The sequence below is a fragment of the Hemicordylus capensis genome, chromosome 2, assembly GCF_027244095.1.
Source record: "Hemicordylus capensis ecotype Gifberg chromosome 2, rHemCap1.1.pri, whole genome shotgun sequence".
Classification (NCBI taxonomy): Eukaryota; Metazoa; Chordata; class Lepidosauria; order Squamata; family Cordylidae; genus Hemicordylus; species Hemicordylus capensis.
This window is the reverse complement of record NC_069658.1, coordinates 278,812,632-278,829,115: the sequence shown is the minus strand read 5'-3', so window position 1 is coordinate 278,829,115 and position 16,484 is coordinate 278,812,632. Positions and strand designations below refer to the sequence as shown.

Below are 16,484 nucleotides of genomic sequence, written 5' to 3'. Positions count from 1 at the left end.
ACCCATTCTCAATGCCCTGGCTGAGGGAAGGAGGTGCTCACCCAAGATCTGACGGTACATGGTCCCGTCCATTGTCCCTTCGATGCGGTGAAGGTGTCCTGTCCCCTTAGCAGAAAAACACCCCCAAAGCATAATGTGTCCACCTCCATGTTTGACGGTGGGGATGGTGTTCTTGGGCTCATAGGCAGCATTCCTCCTCCTCCACACACGGTGAGTTGAGTTGATGCCAAAGAGCTCGATTTTGGTCTCATCTGACCACAATACTTTCACCCAGTTCTCCTCTGGATCATTCAGATGTGCATTGGCAAACTGCAGACGGGCCTGTACATGTGCTGCCTTGACCAGGGGGACCTTGCGGGCACTGCAAGATTTCAGTCCTTCACGGCGTAGTGTGTTAACAATTGTTTTCTTGGTGACTATGGTTCCAGCTGCCCTGAGATCATTGACAAGTTCCCCCCGTGTAGTTCTGGGCTGCTTTGTCACCATTCTCATGATCATTGCAACTCCATGAGGTGAGATCTTGCATGGAGCCCCAGACCGAGGGAGATTGACAGTTATTTTGTGTTTCTTCCATTTGCGAGTTATCGTGCCAACTGTAGTCACCTTCTCACCAAGCTGCTTGGTGATAGTCTTGTAGCCCAGTCCAGCCTTGTGCAGGTCTACAGCCTTGTCCCTGACATCCTTCGACAGCTCTTTGGTCTTGGGCATGGTGGTGAGTTTGGAAGCTGAGTGATTGCTTGCTTCTATGGACAGGTGTCTTTTATACAGGTACTGTAACAAGCTGGGATTAGGAGCACTCCCTTACAGAGGGTGTTCCTCATCTCAGCTCGTTACCTGCATATAATGAAAAGACACCTGGGAGCCTGAAATCTGGCTGGTTGATAGGGGATCGAATACTTATTTCCCTCACTACAATGCAAATCCATCGCTGACTTTTGGGCACTGGGCTTTTGAGGGTTTGTTTGTTGTTATTCTGTCTCTCTCAGCTACAATAAACCTACCATTCCAATTATAGCCTGGTCATTTCTGTGTCAGAGGGCAAACGGACAAAATCAGCAGGGGATCAAATACTTATTTCCCTCAGTGTACCTCTCCCACACAACATCCTTTCGCTCTACAGATGCCTTACTTGCGTCTTTTCCTCCCTTCCTCTGTGGGTCAGAATATTTCCAACTCTACCATTGCCAGATGGATTAAGGCCTGTATCGCATTGGCCTATGAGATACAGAAGCTACAAACACCTCTACACATCACAGCGCACTCTACAGGATCAGTGGCAACATCAGCTGCATTCTCTACTAATGCACCACTTTCTGAAATCTGCAGTCAATCACCTGAGAATCCCTTTCCAGCTTCATCAGACACTACAAACTTGACTTCCATTGCTCTGCACAAGCTGGTTTCGGCAGATGTGTCCTCCCAACAGGTTCTTCCACCCCAGTAGACACTGATACTCCTGCTCAAGGTTCTTGGCTGTGACATGTAGCATGTGAGATGTCCTCATCCAGCAGCAGATAAAGGAGCATTGGTTACTCACTGTGAAGGCTGCTTCTTGCTGCTGGATTTGAGGACATCTCAGCCCACCTGTCCGGGCATCCACATCTACTGGTATACTTCCTTTTTTCTGCTTCTCACACTTCTCGCTATACCTTGGACTTGGCTACTGTGAACTGGGTGGGGTTCTCCTTCCCAGGTTCTTAAAGCATCTCACAATTTACATAGACCTGCCCTCTGGAGCACATGGGAAGGAGAACCCACATGAGATGTCCTCTAATCCAGCAGTAAGAAGCTTTCATGGTGAGTAGCCAGTGCTCCTTTTTGTCATTTTAAACAGCTACAGATTTGTGTGTGCTTGCCATGCCTTTGCTATCGTCCTGGTACAAAAAGATGTAAATTCACTCTCTCTCTGAAAATCTCACTAACCTTGTTCTTCTCTTTGGATATTGTGTATTTTCCACAAGGAACGTAAATTATTCACTTCATCGACAATGGAAACTGTGTCGAGCACTCCAACTTTGTCACGCTCGAGTTCCATAAGTGGGGTTGATATGGCAGGGCTCCAGGGATCCTTCATATCCCAGGTATGTATCATTAATTTGACTTCTGCATGTGCTGCTTGTCTGTGTATTGTTGTGGAACATGATGCATTAAGTGTTTTTTAATTAGGATTTTCATTCTATCCAGCTAAGCCTTCTTGTCAAAATGAGCATCATCTTATTTATATATAATTCTCTTCAACATACTCGCCGCTAATCCCATGTGTGGCAGCTCTTGCGAGAGTTCGCATTAGCTGTCAGATAGGACAGCGATGGGGATAGGGGAGAAAATAGGGATGGCGGCTGGAGGCAGCAGTGGGCTGGGCAGGCCACTGCCGGGAGTTAGCGGGCGAGAGGAGGTGGCGGGTCAGTTTTCCAGTCAGCCCGCCAGCCAGAAAGCGCTGGGGGGGTGTGGTTGGAAGAAGGCGGGGGAGAAGAAGCCCACCAGCCAGAAAGTGTGTGTTGGGGGGGGGGCGGATAGAAAGATGGGCGGGGCGGGAGTGGGGGGAGAAAAAGGCCGGCCGGAGGGGCTGATGCAAAATATTTTTGCTATTCCTCTATACCTGAATGAACAAATGCAAGAATACATGTAGAAAACACAATGCAGTGTATGTAGAAGATAGACACATGTTCATTAGTTTAGTAAATAATCTAACTTGATTTTTCTTGAAAAAATTATGTCTCATGATTGTACCACACACTGCATTTTCAGGATGACCCTCATGATCATTCCTTCGGTTCAATGTCTACAAGTGGGAGCAATCTGTATGATGCAGTGCGAATGGGAGCAGGTTCAAGCATTATTGAAAACCTGCAGTCACAATTAAAATTGCGGGATGGAGAGATTTCTCATTTACAGGTAACCAGAGCATTAAGTGTGTCTGTGAACATGTATTCAAGACCCATGATACACATACCTGGAAGAAACACGGGATCAGTTTCCCTATGTGTGCTTGTTTTGCCAGAGATCTTATCTCTTTTGCCAGTATTTCCTTTGGGTGTTTCCAGTGCTGTGGTTAAAATCAATGTGCTCCCCATTGATTTTAATAAATGCAAATGTAAAAATTATTCAGGCCAAGATCCAAACAGCCTTCTGCATTAGTGGAAGGCACTTTTGTGGGTGGGGGCTGGAGCACTGTGCACAACTCTCAAGGGTCTTCTGACCCCTGAAAATGGTAGATGAGGTGTCCTGGTATGTGCACACAGCCATTTTGATCCCAGCCAAATTATAGCAAACAGATCAACATTTTTATGAATGACTTGACATTGCACAAAGGGGGAAAGGAGGAATAGTGTGCTGAATCTTCTTTCTGCTGAAAGATACTACAGCAGCTTGCAGGGCATGGGTTTCAGCTTAAGAGCTAGAGATTGTGTTGTAGGTGTAAACCCTTCTATTTTCCAGGCCATAGGCTGCTGTAATGTCTCTCAGTAAGCAGATAGCTTAGTATTGGGCAGTTCTTTTCTTATTCCACATTCTTCCCTCAACTGCATCCTGTATTTTTGTTTTTTGATGCTATATCAGAGCAGGGGGTGGAATTTGGTAATCTCTGCTAGTCACACAGTAATTGTGTAGGATACTGCATCATGGTGTGCCAACATGTATGTTGTGTTGTGTTGACTTGCTTTATAAGAACTTTGATTTGTCTGCATTATCCTCTTACTTTGCAAACCTGTGTATTACTAATGTAGAATTGTAGCTTCTGGCATCTTTTAACATCAAAATCTAATAATAAAGTGTTTATCTTAGTTGGAAATTGGAAACCTTGAAAGAACTCGGTCAGTAATGGCAGAAGAGCTGGTAAAGTTAACAAATCAAAATGATGACTTGGAAGAAAAGGTAAAGGAGATACCCAAGCTACGTGCACAGCTACGGGTAGGCAAAATTTAATTTGTTATATAACTTGGAATGCATTCAGCAGCTAATGAAGCTCTTTTCACGATTAGAGAGAAGAGCTTTGGGGCTAACTGCGGGGAAGGAGGGTTTACCTTACCTTGCCTGCGGACAATCCTCTGTTGGTTTCTGGATGGGCGGATTGCCTGCCCAGCTGAGCAGCAGCTTCCCTGCAATGCTCCTGCACCTCAGTCAGGCACTCCGGGGGTTGAGTACTGTCCCATGGTTTTCTTTTGGGAAGAAATTATGCCAGCCTGGATCGTGATCCATTGCATTCACAAGGAATGGGTTTTGCGCCTGCGCAGGGACCTTGCTGGTAGATTGACTAGCTCCTTGTGATGCCCACTCTGCCCTGCACTTTCTCTGTTGAAATTGGCAGTTGAGGGCTCCATTTTCTCAATTCCTTTTTGACCGCCAAAGTGTCAACACCTCGTTGCTGGTTCCTCAGTTCAACTAGATTCAAGTGACTGAAAAGGAAAGATAAGATATTAGTTTTGTTATTCCTATGGACTTTGGACTGCATTTGACTCTTCTAATGTAAAACAGACTAGATTTGGCTTTTCGGGATTTTCTTTTAATGCTTCAAGGCTGCTGCCTCAGGGCATGCCTTTAACGGCAGTGGAGACCAAGAAAACGTTTAAACGTTGTGAGGACTGCAGGGCTAAATTACCATTTACGGACTACCATGACTCCTGTTTGCTATTCTTAGGGGAGCAGCACAACCCGGCAGCTTACAAAATATGCTGCTCTTCCTCCAAGCACTTAAAAATTGGGTGCTGCAACTCCGTGCGGCACTTTACGACGATGTACTTCGCCCTCCGACGCTGAGACCAAATTTCTTCTTGTCATCGGGGTTGAGATCGGGGTCGATGTTGGAGTTAACATTGAGCGTGCAGGGAACTGTGAAAATGCAGTCTAAAACCCCTGTGGGGGATGCAGAGCTGATAAATATGGCAGAAGGAAGTCTCGAAGTTGACTCATAGGCATAAGGACAAAAGAGGAGGCACTCCTTGAATGAGGAGGCGGATTCTCCTCTGAGGAAGAAGCACTGTACCAAATTGAAATCTAAGGGCAGTACGTCTTCTCCAACTGCACTACAAAGCTATAGCCTGCCTTCAACATTGGCAGCGGCTTCATCAATGTCGACGGAACAGCCCTCAAGGTCAGCATCTGGAACTTTGCCATCAATATCAACCATACTGACTATGGGCTCAACTGAAGCTGATCTTTATTTTACGGACACAATGTCGACATCAGTACCGGCTTCTCCTTTGGAACCAATTGTCCCTGGGTCAAGTGCCAGTGCAATCTCCATCAACTCCCTTATGGCAGCAGCATTTGGATAGCGGGGGACTTTGCTGATTTTTCCACTGAGCATCCTCAGGATGATGATGTCTCCTTGGATCCAAACACTGCTGCTACCCTACTTGCCATGCTAGATTCTTCGAACAACACCCCCTTGAGGTCAACTTTCCATGGCTTTTTTAGTGATCTCGATGTCGACCAGGATGTCGAGGAGATTCTGGAGTCAGCACAAAAAACGCCATTAATGTCACCTGTGTCCATTACTAAGGCTGCCACTACGATGCCTATACGTCTGATGTTGCCTTTGCGCGCTCCAGATCATTCAGTGCCAAGATCTTTTGGTCTGCTTTCTCAACTGTCCGTGCCATTTGTCTGTGCTTCCTTCATTAGCATGGAAGTCACCAATGCAGTATGTGAGCTCTCAGGGGCTCTGGCAACAGAGCATGATTGGCCAACACTCACACATATGTTGCTGGAGTTGATTGTGCAAGCATATAAGCTGCAGGGTATCAATCCACCACGTACCACACGGGTACATTGAACTAGGGCTTATGCAGCCTTGGCAGCCCATCTGTCTGGAATCCGTATGCCTGATATTTGCGCGGCTGCGATGTGATCATCACAGCAGACATTGATTAAACATTATGCCATTGATCTGTGATCTGCAATCTGCTGAGTAGGCAGGTTTTGGGAGGAGCATTTTAAAGCGGGTGCTGCCGTAGACTTCAGGGACTAATGTGACCACCACCATGGTTGGAAGCTGGCTAATCACCCATTCCTAATGAATGTAATGGATCACGATCCAGATAAACAGGTTGCTCACCTGTATGAAGATCTGGTAGTGATCCATGGTATTCATAAGACCCTCCCAAACCTCCCCACAACAGTAGAAGTGGTACAAATATTTACGAAGAACTAACAGGTATAGACACTGAAAGATCACCAGGACATGGGGTCTGCAAGAAACTGAGAAAATCGCACCCCCAACTGCCGATTTCCTTGGAAGCACGGAGCATATGCAAGGCAGACTGGGTGTCACGAGGAGCTAGTCAATCTACCTGCAAGTTCCCTGCGCAGGAACAGAACCCATTCCTTATGAATACAACGGATCACTACCAGATCAGTTACAGATGAGTAACCTGTTTTTCATACCTGACAAGAATAAAATGGTAGGGAAGGTGAGTGCTGATAATTGCTTTTCCCATTCTCTCTGGGAATTGTGACTGGAGAACAGATATCATTTATTCTCTTTTGCATCACCCTCCAAAAAGCTCAAACCAAACCATTTTTTAAAAGAGATATATTTTGAATGTTGGTTGTGACTCTCTGAAACTTTCTTTGATGCTCATCACAGCCTTTACTTTAAAACTAAATTACATTGAAGCCCTATTCAGACATGATTCCAAAACACGCTGGACTTGAGTACAAGCATCAGAAATGGGGTTGGAAGTCCTGGACCATCACTCACCCCTGGTTGGAAGACCCAGCCCGTCACTCACCCCTGGTAGCGCACTACTCACTGTTGCAGTGGTGTTTGTCTGAAGAGGGGAATACGGTATCTGTGAGGGCAGGTGTTTTTGCACTACCCCGCCCCCCGATCATGGAAATGCCTGCCGTCATGGATGCAGCATTTGCTTTTTCAGACCAGTGCTGCTGTAACCATGAGTGATGCTTTGCCAGGGGTGAATGATTGGGCAGGACTACCAAACTTGCTTTCAATGCTTATACTTGTAGACATCTTTTGAAATCACATCTGAATAGGGATTTAGTTTATGCCATATTACAGTATACTTTAATTTTAAATCAGTTTGGTTTACTATTAAGTAAATATGTTCAGGATCAGAGTGCAAATTTGAATATAATAAAAACAAGTTAATTCATAAGTTTTCATATTTTCTATATCTTGTATTTCATTAAATGACTGTTAGCAGAGATAAGTGTGTTTGTAAATGGAGAGAGAGCAAGTTCCTAATCACCAGGCCATGTTGTTCTAGGATTTGGATCAGAGATACAATACCATCCTTCAGATGTATGGTGAGAAAGCAGAAGAGGCAGAAGAATTGAGACTGGACCTTGAAGATGTGAAGAACATGTACAAGACTCAGATTGATGAACTTCTAAAGCAAAGGCATAGTTAATAACTGCTGCAAATGCAACTTGGAAACAAGGTTGCATTAAACTGTAAAGATGTTTATGTAAATATAAACAGCTTGTAAAGAATCTGTACTATAGAGTGATTATACTGTAGAGTTCATATGTGAAGAAATCATTATGCTTTCACAGTGGCTGACTGTTGACAGTTAAATTATTAAATATTTAAAATCTTAAAGCCATGGCTTTATCTTAATGCCAATTAAAATGCAGCCCATCTTGTGTCTATAAAATAGTACATTGACTTGCTAATTCTGACTGAATAGTAAAAATAGTGGGAGTTTTTATTTGCAATCATCACATAATGATGCATTGGAATAATTCCATTCAGTTAGCCGATTGATATCTGAATGTTAATATGTTCCTATCTGAATGGATGGATGACTTGGATGGGGGAAATTTTCATCTCAAATATATCAGTTTTAAAAATGTATATACAGTTAACTGTGACTTTCTATCTGAAAAGAAGGTGGGTGCCTTCAAGGCTTTTTTCTTTTTAACTGCTATTTGAATTTGTACTATGCTGCCCTAACCAGAGAGTTAACTGTTGCTACTTGAAAAATTGGAACATAGCCTTTGCCCCCTGCAAGCTCACTTTGGTTCATTAGATAAAACTCAGTACGCTTTATCTGCATTAAAATGTATTGCTGCACTTCCTATATGGGGCTGCATTCCTAAAGCATAATACACTGCCACATTAGAGGTGAGCTGCTTAGCAGCTTTAATGGGTCTTAACTGTAGTGAGAGAGACAATGCGGTTTGTTGTAAACATAACAAATTGGAGGACAAAAAGGAGTATGGTGTAAATGGTCACACTCTGAAACTGTTGCTCCTTTCTCTGACATGGTTTGCTTTTTTCCAGTGTGTATTAATGCACTTTATTTTAAAAGTGAATAAACTTGTTTCAGATACTTCAGATGCTCTCTAGTAGCTTAAAAATTATCTTTAGAAGGTATCTGCCAAAAAAAATATTAAAAAGCACCTTAAGTTGCCTTTCCTGCTTTTTAGCCTGAGGCAGCAAACATTCACTAGAATGAGTCACATTCACAGAAGCAATGTGCTCAGCATATTTTTCAGTTTTAATAGAATTATATTTGGAACAATTCCCACAAAACTAATTTTAAGCTATTTAAATAGCTGTTCTGAGAAAATTGTATCACTGTAATAATGAATCCCCAGGTTCACTCTTCAAGTTTTCTTAAGTGAATTTCAATTAAATCTTCAGTTGCTGGTAAATAAAGACATAAAATCCTTAACAAATGTATTCAGAGCAGCTGATTCAATTTACTAGCCAACTCACTGTAAATTGTATTGTGTAAATACAGTTTATCTGTAGTGCTTTCCCCTAGCTTTAAGGTGTATGGGAAACAATATTTTATTTGATGGAGTACTTTGTCACTGCATCACATAGACTTAGAGCTGATCTGCATATTGAAAAATATGACCTAATATTGAATTAATTCAGAAATAGCTTGACCGGGTGCAGAGCACCTGCACTTCTGGATGGCCCACCCACCCGCTGTCACCTTTTTCTGCTCCCCCCGCCCCATGTCTTTCTGGCTGGCTGGCCCACTCCCCCTTCCCTCGCTTTTAGGCTGGCAGGCCAGCCAGCTTCTCCCACCTGCTCAGCTGACTGTCTCTCCCTGCCAGCTTTCCAGCCAGCTGGCCTGCTTCTTCTCCCACCACCCCTGCTGCTTTCTGGCTGCCCGGCTGCCTTTTTCCCCCCTGGCCACTGCCACAGCCGCCATTTTCTTCACTCCCACCTGTACCCGTGGCTATCCGGCAGCTCTCCAAACCCTTGCAAGAGCTGCCACACATGGGATTAGCAATGGGTTTGCCTTCAAGAATTAAATAATATATAGATAGATAGATATAAGGGTGTCATATAGTTGATTGCTACTTTAATCAGTAATTTCCTGCTTGATGAAAGCCAATTTGTTGGGGGAAATAATTTTATTGCGTAGGCTTCGCTTTGACATGCTAGTTTTCTATTTCCAGGGTGTTTTGTTTTTTTAATAGTTGAGGCATTTAATCAGAATACAGACAGGGAATTACCTGAAGAGCTATATTCTCAGAAGGTGTGTGTCGGAATTCTTCTGATGGTGGCAAATGTATACACTTTCATTTGTAGCAAGTAGCCAGAAAGTGGTGACATTTTCTTGAGGAGATACTAAAACACAGTGCAGTCAAATGGAGGAATTTGATTCAAACTGAGGTTTGCATTAGCAGTTGGATACTGATGTAAAACTAGGAGTAAAAAACCATGGCTTGCTGGCAGCAGAATTTACCACTGTTATGTGTGGACTTTCCCATAAGATACTGCATTAGCAAATACGATGGTAAAAGTAATCATGGTTTTAGAAGCTTGCATGTTTCAAACAAGTAAAATGCATTACTGAATGCAGCTAGTGATTTCGGTCAGCCTGTTCTTAAGAAATGTGCATCTTTGTTACTTTGATTCTGTAACTTTTATTCACTACATCCTCACATACATGTACACACAATTCTCTTTTGTTAACTGTACTAAAAGTACTGTTAGAGGTTTAAACTCCAAATGTAATGCAGTCTACATTTTGGTAATTTATCTTCCCAGTTCCTCTGCAGTCTTTCATCAGCTTACTAATCTGACAATCAAAATGGATCAGCTTTATCCACACACCTGTTGATACGCTTGATCAAGGTCTAGGTCAGGGCTGCACAACTTTGGCCCTCCAGCTGTTGTTGAACTACAGCTCCCATCATCCCCAACGATGGTCCACTGTGGCTTGGAAAGATGGGAACTGTAGTCCAACAGCTGGAGGGCCAAAATTGTGCAGCCCTAGAGTAGGTTTGAGAAGAGCCTGGATGTCGTCTTCCACCATCACCAAACACTACAAACTCCACTGACACTCCTACCCAGGGTTCTTGGCAGTGGCATATGAGATGTCCTCATCCAGCAGCAGATGAAGGAGCATTGGTTACTCACCATGAAGGATGCCTCTTGCTGCATTTGAGGACTTCTCAATCCACCCATCCAGGCCTACTGGTATACTTCCTTTGCCTTTCTCATCAGTCGTTTTTTTATATCTTCTGACACACAGGTTCCCAACTTGTGGCACTCCAGATGTTGCTGAACTACAACTCCCATCATTCCCAGCTACAGTAAATTGTGGCTGAGGATGATGGGACTTTTAGTACAGCGCCGTAGGTTGGGAACCCCTGATCTAGCATATGAGTGGAATTTTTGAGCCACACACATTTTAAGAATTTTTTTTTTTTTTTTGGAACTGCATGTCTTGCATGTTGTACATTATAAAAATCTGCAACAGTGGTCTCTTAACTTACCTCATGAAGTGCAAAGCTATGCTGATTTGTTCAAGGCCTCATTCATGGAAGGAGAGCTGGTCTTGTGGTAGCAAGCATGACTTGTTGCCCTAGCTAAGCAGGGTCTGTCCTGGTTGTATATGAATGGGAGACTAGAAGTGTGGGCACTATAAGATATTCCCCTCAGGGGATGGAGCCGCTTTGGGAAGAGCAAAAGGTTTCAAGTTCCCTTGCTGGCATCATCTCCAAGATAGGGCTGAAAGAGACTCTTGCCTACAACCTTGGAGAAGCCGCTGCCAGTCTGTGAAGACAATACTGAGCTAGATAGACCAATGGTCTGACTCAGTATATGGCAGCTTCCTATGTTCCAGTAAGCTTCACGGCAGAGCTAAATTTTCCCACAAAAATACCAAGTGCTCTGTCTACTGCACCACATTACCTTGACTAGATTTATGGAATATACCTTAGTAGCTGCCTAGGACATCCACATAAGGGTGGGGGGAGGGGTATTAGTCATTCTGGAAAGCTGGATCTTCCAGTCATGCTTATGGTATTTGCCTCTTCAGACAAATACTGTAAGCTTGGAGAGTATTGGGAGGGTGACCACTTCTCAGCATCTCAGTGCCTGGGCAGGACTACTGGGCATACAGAAAGGCATGCTCCCTTTTTAATGCCATCTATGATGCCTTTTGACAAAAGCATGTTCATTAAGCAGTTTACATAGCAAGAAGAACAGGGGTGTAGCTATAATTGAGCGAATGAATTTAAAGAACCTGGCCCCAACTCCTGAGGGCCCCTCCAGATCCACTCCTCCCTATTTTCTTCATTATCTCCTTCCCTCTAAGGGGAGAGGGATGAACACAGGTCCTCTCTCCCCTAGCTACGCCCCTGAAAAAGAGCTATATATTTCCTGGATGGCAGCACAGCATACCGTTAAAAGAAAAGCATTATCTCTTCCAGGAATGTTGACTATTTTACCACACTTGATTGTAATTTACAAATATGTGCCACTTCTCTTTAGAAGACAAAATGGGCACTGGACTTTGTCTACACATTTTTATTTTTTTAACATATTTCTATACCACCCAAAACTTGTGGATAGTTTGCAATTAAAATAATTTAAACATTAAGATCATTTAAAAACCAACATTAAAACATAACTTTACTTGCACAGTACTCATGTATATAGTCCCTCATAGATGCAACTTGCTATGATACTTAAAACTTAAGATTATTTTAAAACATGATTCCTGTAACTAGTAAAATGTGGACAATTGTATGTGGCTAAATTCTTCACTATTAAGATAACAGCAGTAGTGTTAATCACAAATGTCTTCCTTTGTCTCAATGCTGCTTTGGAGAATAATCTGATATTTTAGCATTTAATTGAAGCAGAAACGGGAAATAAGTTCAAGACTTGGAGGAAACAGAACAATGGTGTTCAGTCTTCTGACATTTCCTAGTGTGGGGGTGGAAAAGATGTTTTCCTTTTCAAGTCCACTGGAAAAAATCTGACAGTACTGCAAGGAAAGATCTGTTAACCATGTTGTATTTAAGCTGATCTTTGGTTTTAAACAAATGACTGATAACTCTTAAAGCCATTTGCTCTTATGCTTACTATGTAGATTTTAACAAGTCCATCATGAACTGAAGGCATTTTGTGTTATTTGGAAAAGGGCACAAAAGCCAGTGGTGACAAATCAGTTGCAGTTGCAATAATGAGAACTAGCTGTGCAGGGCATCTGTGCCTCTAGTTTGCCCCAGCCATTTTTCTCTCTTCCCCCTCCACCTGCCTGCCACTGCTGCCGCTTATGGGTGCTTATTTACCTGGCTGGCTGCCCCCACCTGGCCCACCACCTCCTCCCGTTGGCCACCCACCGCTTCCTCTCACTGGCACCCATTGCTGTTTTCTCCCCCGTCCCCGTCGCTATCCAGGCAGCTGCTCGCGAAATCTCATGGGAGCTGCCATGCATGGGATTAGCGACAGGTATGCTTTAGAGAAATATATATAAAGAAGATGCTAACCAAAGCACAGTTACTTGGATACTCCCTCCCTTTATGGTTCAGGATTAGCAGGTGTTTAAAAAGGTTTGTTACTAGAAATCTTATATAAGTTGTACATAGCAGCTGCTGTCTTAGAAGTAGCATGCTCTCCTAACAATAAAGCTGTGTTCTGAGGCATATATCTGCATAATTAAAGGGCCCCCCCCCAGAAGAATTTTAATGCAATTTTGTGCAATTTACAGTATAATTCCATGTGCACACACACACACACACACACCCCAGACAGATTAACAGTGTCCAATGGACTTGCTCCTTTGTAAACAAGTTTAGGATTCCTGAATCAATAAGTTGACTAAGTTTTCTTTAAATTGGTTGCCAGCCCTGGCACAGGCTACCAAGCAAGTCAGCTACCCTACTTTGAGTTCCATCAGAAGAAAGGCAGGATATATTTAAAGAAACAAAACTCAGCGCAAACCTATTCAGCTACAATTAATCAATCAATTAATTAATCATTGACTAATATCCCTTTAATCTGGTGATGGCCCTATGTATTATTAATGTTGACTCCTCTTAAGACTGTCACATCTTACAGACTGACCTCTATAATGCCACCACCTACCAGTAACATCACTAGCTCCTCCCCCTTTTTCTTTAACGACCTGTATGAAGGAGGTGTAATTAAGCTTGCAGTCCTTTTGCACACACGTACTTGGGAATAAGCCCAACTGAACTGAAGATGTCTTCCTTTCAAGAAAGCATGCATAGGATTGCACTACAAGAGGTTCACGGACCCCAGCTATTTTGTGACTTTCAGCTGGTCCTAAAATGGAGATCTTACGTTACTGCTTCCGTTTTAACTTTGGTTGGACAGTCATGCCCAAGACAAGAGGCTTGGAACACGTGGAAAGGCCCTTTGCTTTCTCAAAAGCTGTCGGGCCACGATTGGGCTAAGTGTAATGGATCAGGGACTTAACTATAACAGGGCAAGGGGAGACAGTTGTCTGGGGGCCCACTGCCTTTGGGGGGCTGTCAGAGGCAAGTCACATGACTGACTCCCCCAGCCGCGCACCCAGCCGGAGTTCTTTCAGTTGTATTCATCCTCCGAAATTGATGTGAGTGTTAAGACCTGGAGCTACCAGAACAGCATCTCTTTCTCTAGTACCATTAAATGACTTGCACAGTCCACAATTTACAAAACCTTTAAAAAAATTTTTTTAGGATGATGTTCTATTGTGGCACATTATGCTTTTTGTTACCACTATTCAGCCTCATTTAAGACTTCTTGACTTCATGAGCTGAGCTTCAGTGAGGGGGGGAGGCATTTTAAAACCTTGTCTCTGGGCCCACTCCAACCTTGCTATGCCCCTGTAATGGGTCATTTCCAGCCAAGGAAGGGGCTGGAGTTCCCGTCCGCCTTGATGCCCAGCCCAGCCTGGAAGCCAGGAGGGCTGTGCGGCTCGCGCCTCCCCACTGCACCTGAGCTGGCTGGCTGGGCAGCTTTTCTTCTCCCAGCCGCTAGTGGGTCATTCAGATGACGCAGCAGGCAGGCCGGGCAAGTCGCAAGCTGCAAAGCAGGCGGGCTTCTCGGCCCTGGCCGGGCTGCTGCAGCAGCAACCCCGAGGAAAACCTCTCGTCATCGTCACCACCCGGCTGGACTGCACCTTCACCCCGGCTTCCAGTCCAGAGCGCAGGCAGCGAGGGCTCACTCTAAAGCAGCCACGGCCAGCCGCTTGGTTTCCGGAGGGCTGAGCCTGCGCTTTCTGGCCCTAGCCCCGCCTCCCGCTCGCTGCCGCGCTGCTTTCTCTTCTCCATCTCCAGTCGGCGCCCGGCGAAGGGGAGCCGTGGCAGGAGAGCTCGCACTGGCGCCGGCTCCAGGCAGGAGAAGCTGCGCGCGGCTCGCGGGCCTGAGACTTAAGCGCGCCTCGTCGCTGCGGGGCATCGCCAGCTCCCTTTGCTTGAGGTACATTAGGAGGGGCGTCTCCTAGCAAGCTTGACTCGCCGCCGCCGCCTTTTCACTTTGCCTCTCTTGCAGGGCATGGAGCCGAAGAGGGCGCACCCCCTGGCCTTTTCCTCTGGCTGACGCGTGAGTGTGGCGCGCCTTCCGCCGCGCTCTTTGGCTCCTTCCATTCATTGCAGGTGGCACCTCTCTGCTGACTCCACACTCATGTTTCCATCGTGGGCGGGTACTTTCTAACCTGGGAGATGGACGCTGGGGGAAGGCTCTAGCTTGACGGAATCTTATTGGCCTAGGAAGGAAGAGGTCTTTGGGTATGTAATCCTTCCTATGCGGGCCCGGGAAATCCCATCAGCACCAATGGCCCGAGTACATTGCGACACGTGCCTTCTCGCTCTTCCCCGCTGCTAAGTTCAGCATCCTTTGCCAGCCGGAGGTCTCCTCCCATGGCTCCATTTTTCTCTCCTGTTGCCCCTTTATGCCTGGAACAGCATTCCTGAACATCTCCATGCAGCTGTCTCTCTCCCTTCAAATTCCTCCTCCTAACCCACCATTTCTGTGAAGCCTTTGGCAAAAGTTTATTCCTCTATGAGATTACTATGTAGGGTCCCCTATGGGACCCTAACCCTACTATGACATTGGTGCCTGAGTACATGTAACTAAAATAAATGCATATTTTCTCCCTGCCTGTCCATTTCTTTCTCCTCTTTTGTTGTCTCTCTTGTATCAAATTTTAGATGGCTAACTACTTGGAAAAGGGACCTATCTCTTTACATTCTATAGAAATTTATCCATCCATTTGGATGTTCATCGTCTGAATGTTAAAATGTCCAAGATCAGACTTGATTGGAACCTACTACCCTCTTATTTGGAAACCAGCCTCCTATTCCTAGATTGTGGCTTAGGCTGATTGTAAAATGATAGAGAAAGGATACCCTGTATATGTTCAGAAGGATATTTTTCTGTATTGTTACTATTCTGAGTCCTGCATTCAAAAACGGTCCTGGGATTGAGCTTTTATCACAAATTAATTTCTGCTGCAGGCAGGGAAGCTATTGTGTCCCCCCCCCCACTCCAACCCCAAGGAACTCAAGGTATTGGCAGGAAGAGCCTGGGCCCATTTCTTGTCATTTCAGTATAAATGTTGACATCTAAGAAACATCAGGGTTGTTGTATTTGATGTGTTTTATGGAAATGAAATTTAATGTTCATCCTTTGTAGTGTGTGATGTTTTGGGGAACAATTTCTGAACTCACCAAAAGTTAATTTTAACCCACAGGGACAAACCAAGACCAGTTTGTTGATGTCAAAGCTGGTATCTGGAAAGCTGGAATATCCAAATTAATATGATTATACTACTACACTGGAGATAGTTCTGTGCTGTCAAATGTAGTCTAATAACTGTATGTACTGAATATATAATTATACCCTAGAGATGGGATAACTTCAGACTTTTGGTGGTTATCTTTTTTGGCTTTATAAATTGTAAAATACATTGGTGGACTGCACCAATTATGTTTTATTTCTCATTCACAACCCAAGCAGTGCTTAGGTTTTGGAGATGACCTTTTAAACGTGTTTGAGTAACTATACAAAAATATACAAAGATAAGGAGTTCAGTAACTGAACAGTTAAACATATGCATCAAACAAAATGCAGGTTGGGGAGTTGGCTTGCTGCTTCACCTTCATCCCTCCAGTACCAGCATTAAGGCAGGTGAACATCTTAGGGAAAGGACAGCAGTTACTGCAAGCTTGTAAATGGCTGCTCACTCTGTAGCCCATGACAAGCAAGAACAGCCTCTAGACAACCAAGTAGGGACACCTTCATAACTAGAAAA

General features: G+C 44.3%; 2 protein-coding genes across 17 annotated transcripts in view; both read left to right on the top strand.

The window, feature by feature from the left end:
* TMF1 (TATA element modulatory factor 1) overlaps positions 1-8,299 on the top strand; it is a 56,553-nt gene extending 48,254 nt beyond the window's left edge. For all 4 annotated transcript variants that reach the window (XM_053291130.1, XM_053291131.1, XM_053291133.1 and 1 more), the window contains exons 14-17: positions 1,962-2,081; positions 2,749-2,895; positions 3,784-3,909; positions 7,227-8,299. In XM_053291130.1, coding sequence (XP_053147105.1) covers positions 1,962-2,081; positions 2,749-2,895; positions 3,784-3,909; positions 7,227-7,370 — 537 coding nt within the window. In that variant the 3' untranslated portion in view covers positions 7,371-8,299. The remainder of the gene's footprint in view (positions 1-1,961; positions 2,082-2,748; positions 2,896-3,783; positions 3,910-7,226) is intronic.
* Positions 8,300-13,834: 5,535 nt separating this feature from the next.
* Positions 13,835-16,484, top strand: part of EOGT (EGF domain specific O-linked N-acetylglucosamine transferase) — a 39,652-nt gene continuing 37,002 nt past the window's right edge. For 2 of the 13 annotated variants that reach the window (XR_008315264.1, XR_008315265.1), the window contains exon 1: positions 13,838-14,958. The gene's annotated coding sequence lies outside the window, so the exon portion shown is untranslated. Of the gene's footprint in view, positions 14,959-15,923; positions 16,048-16,484 lie in introns of all 13 variants that reach the window. The other 11 variants (XM_053291142.1, XM_053291141.1, XM_053291143.1 and 8 more) reach the window with 11 other exon arrangements.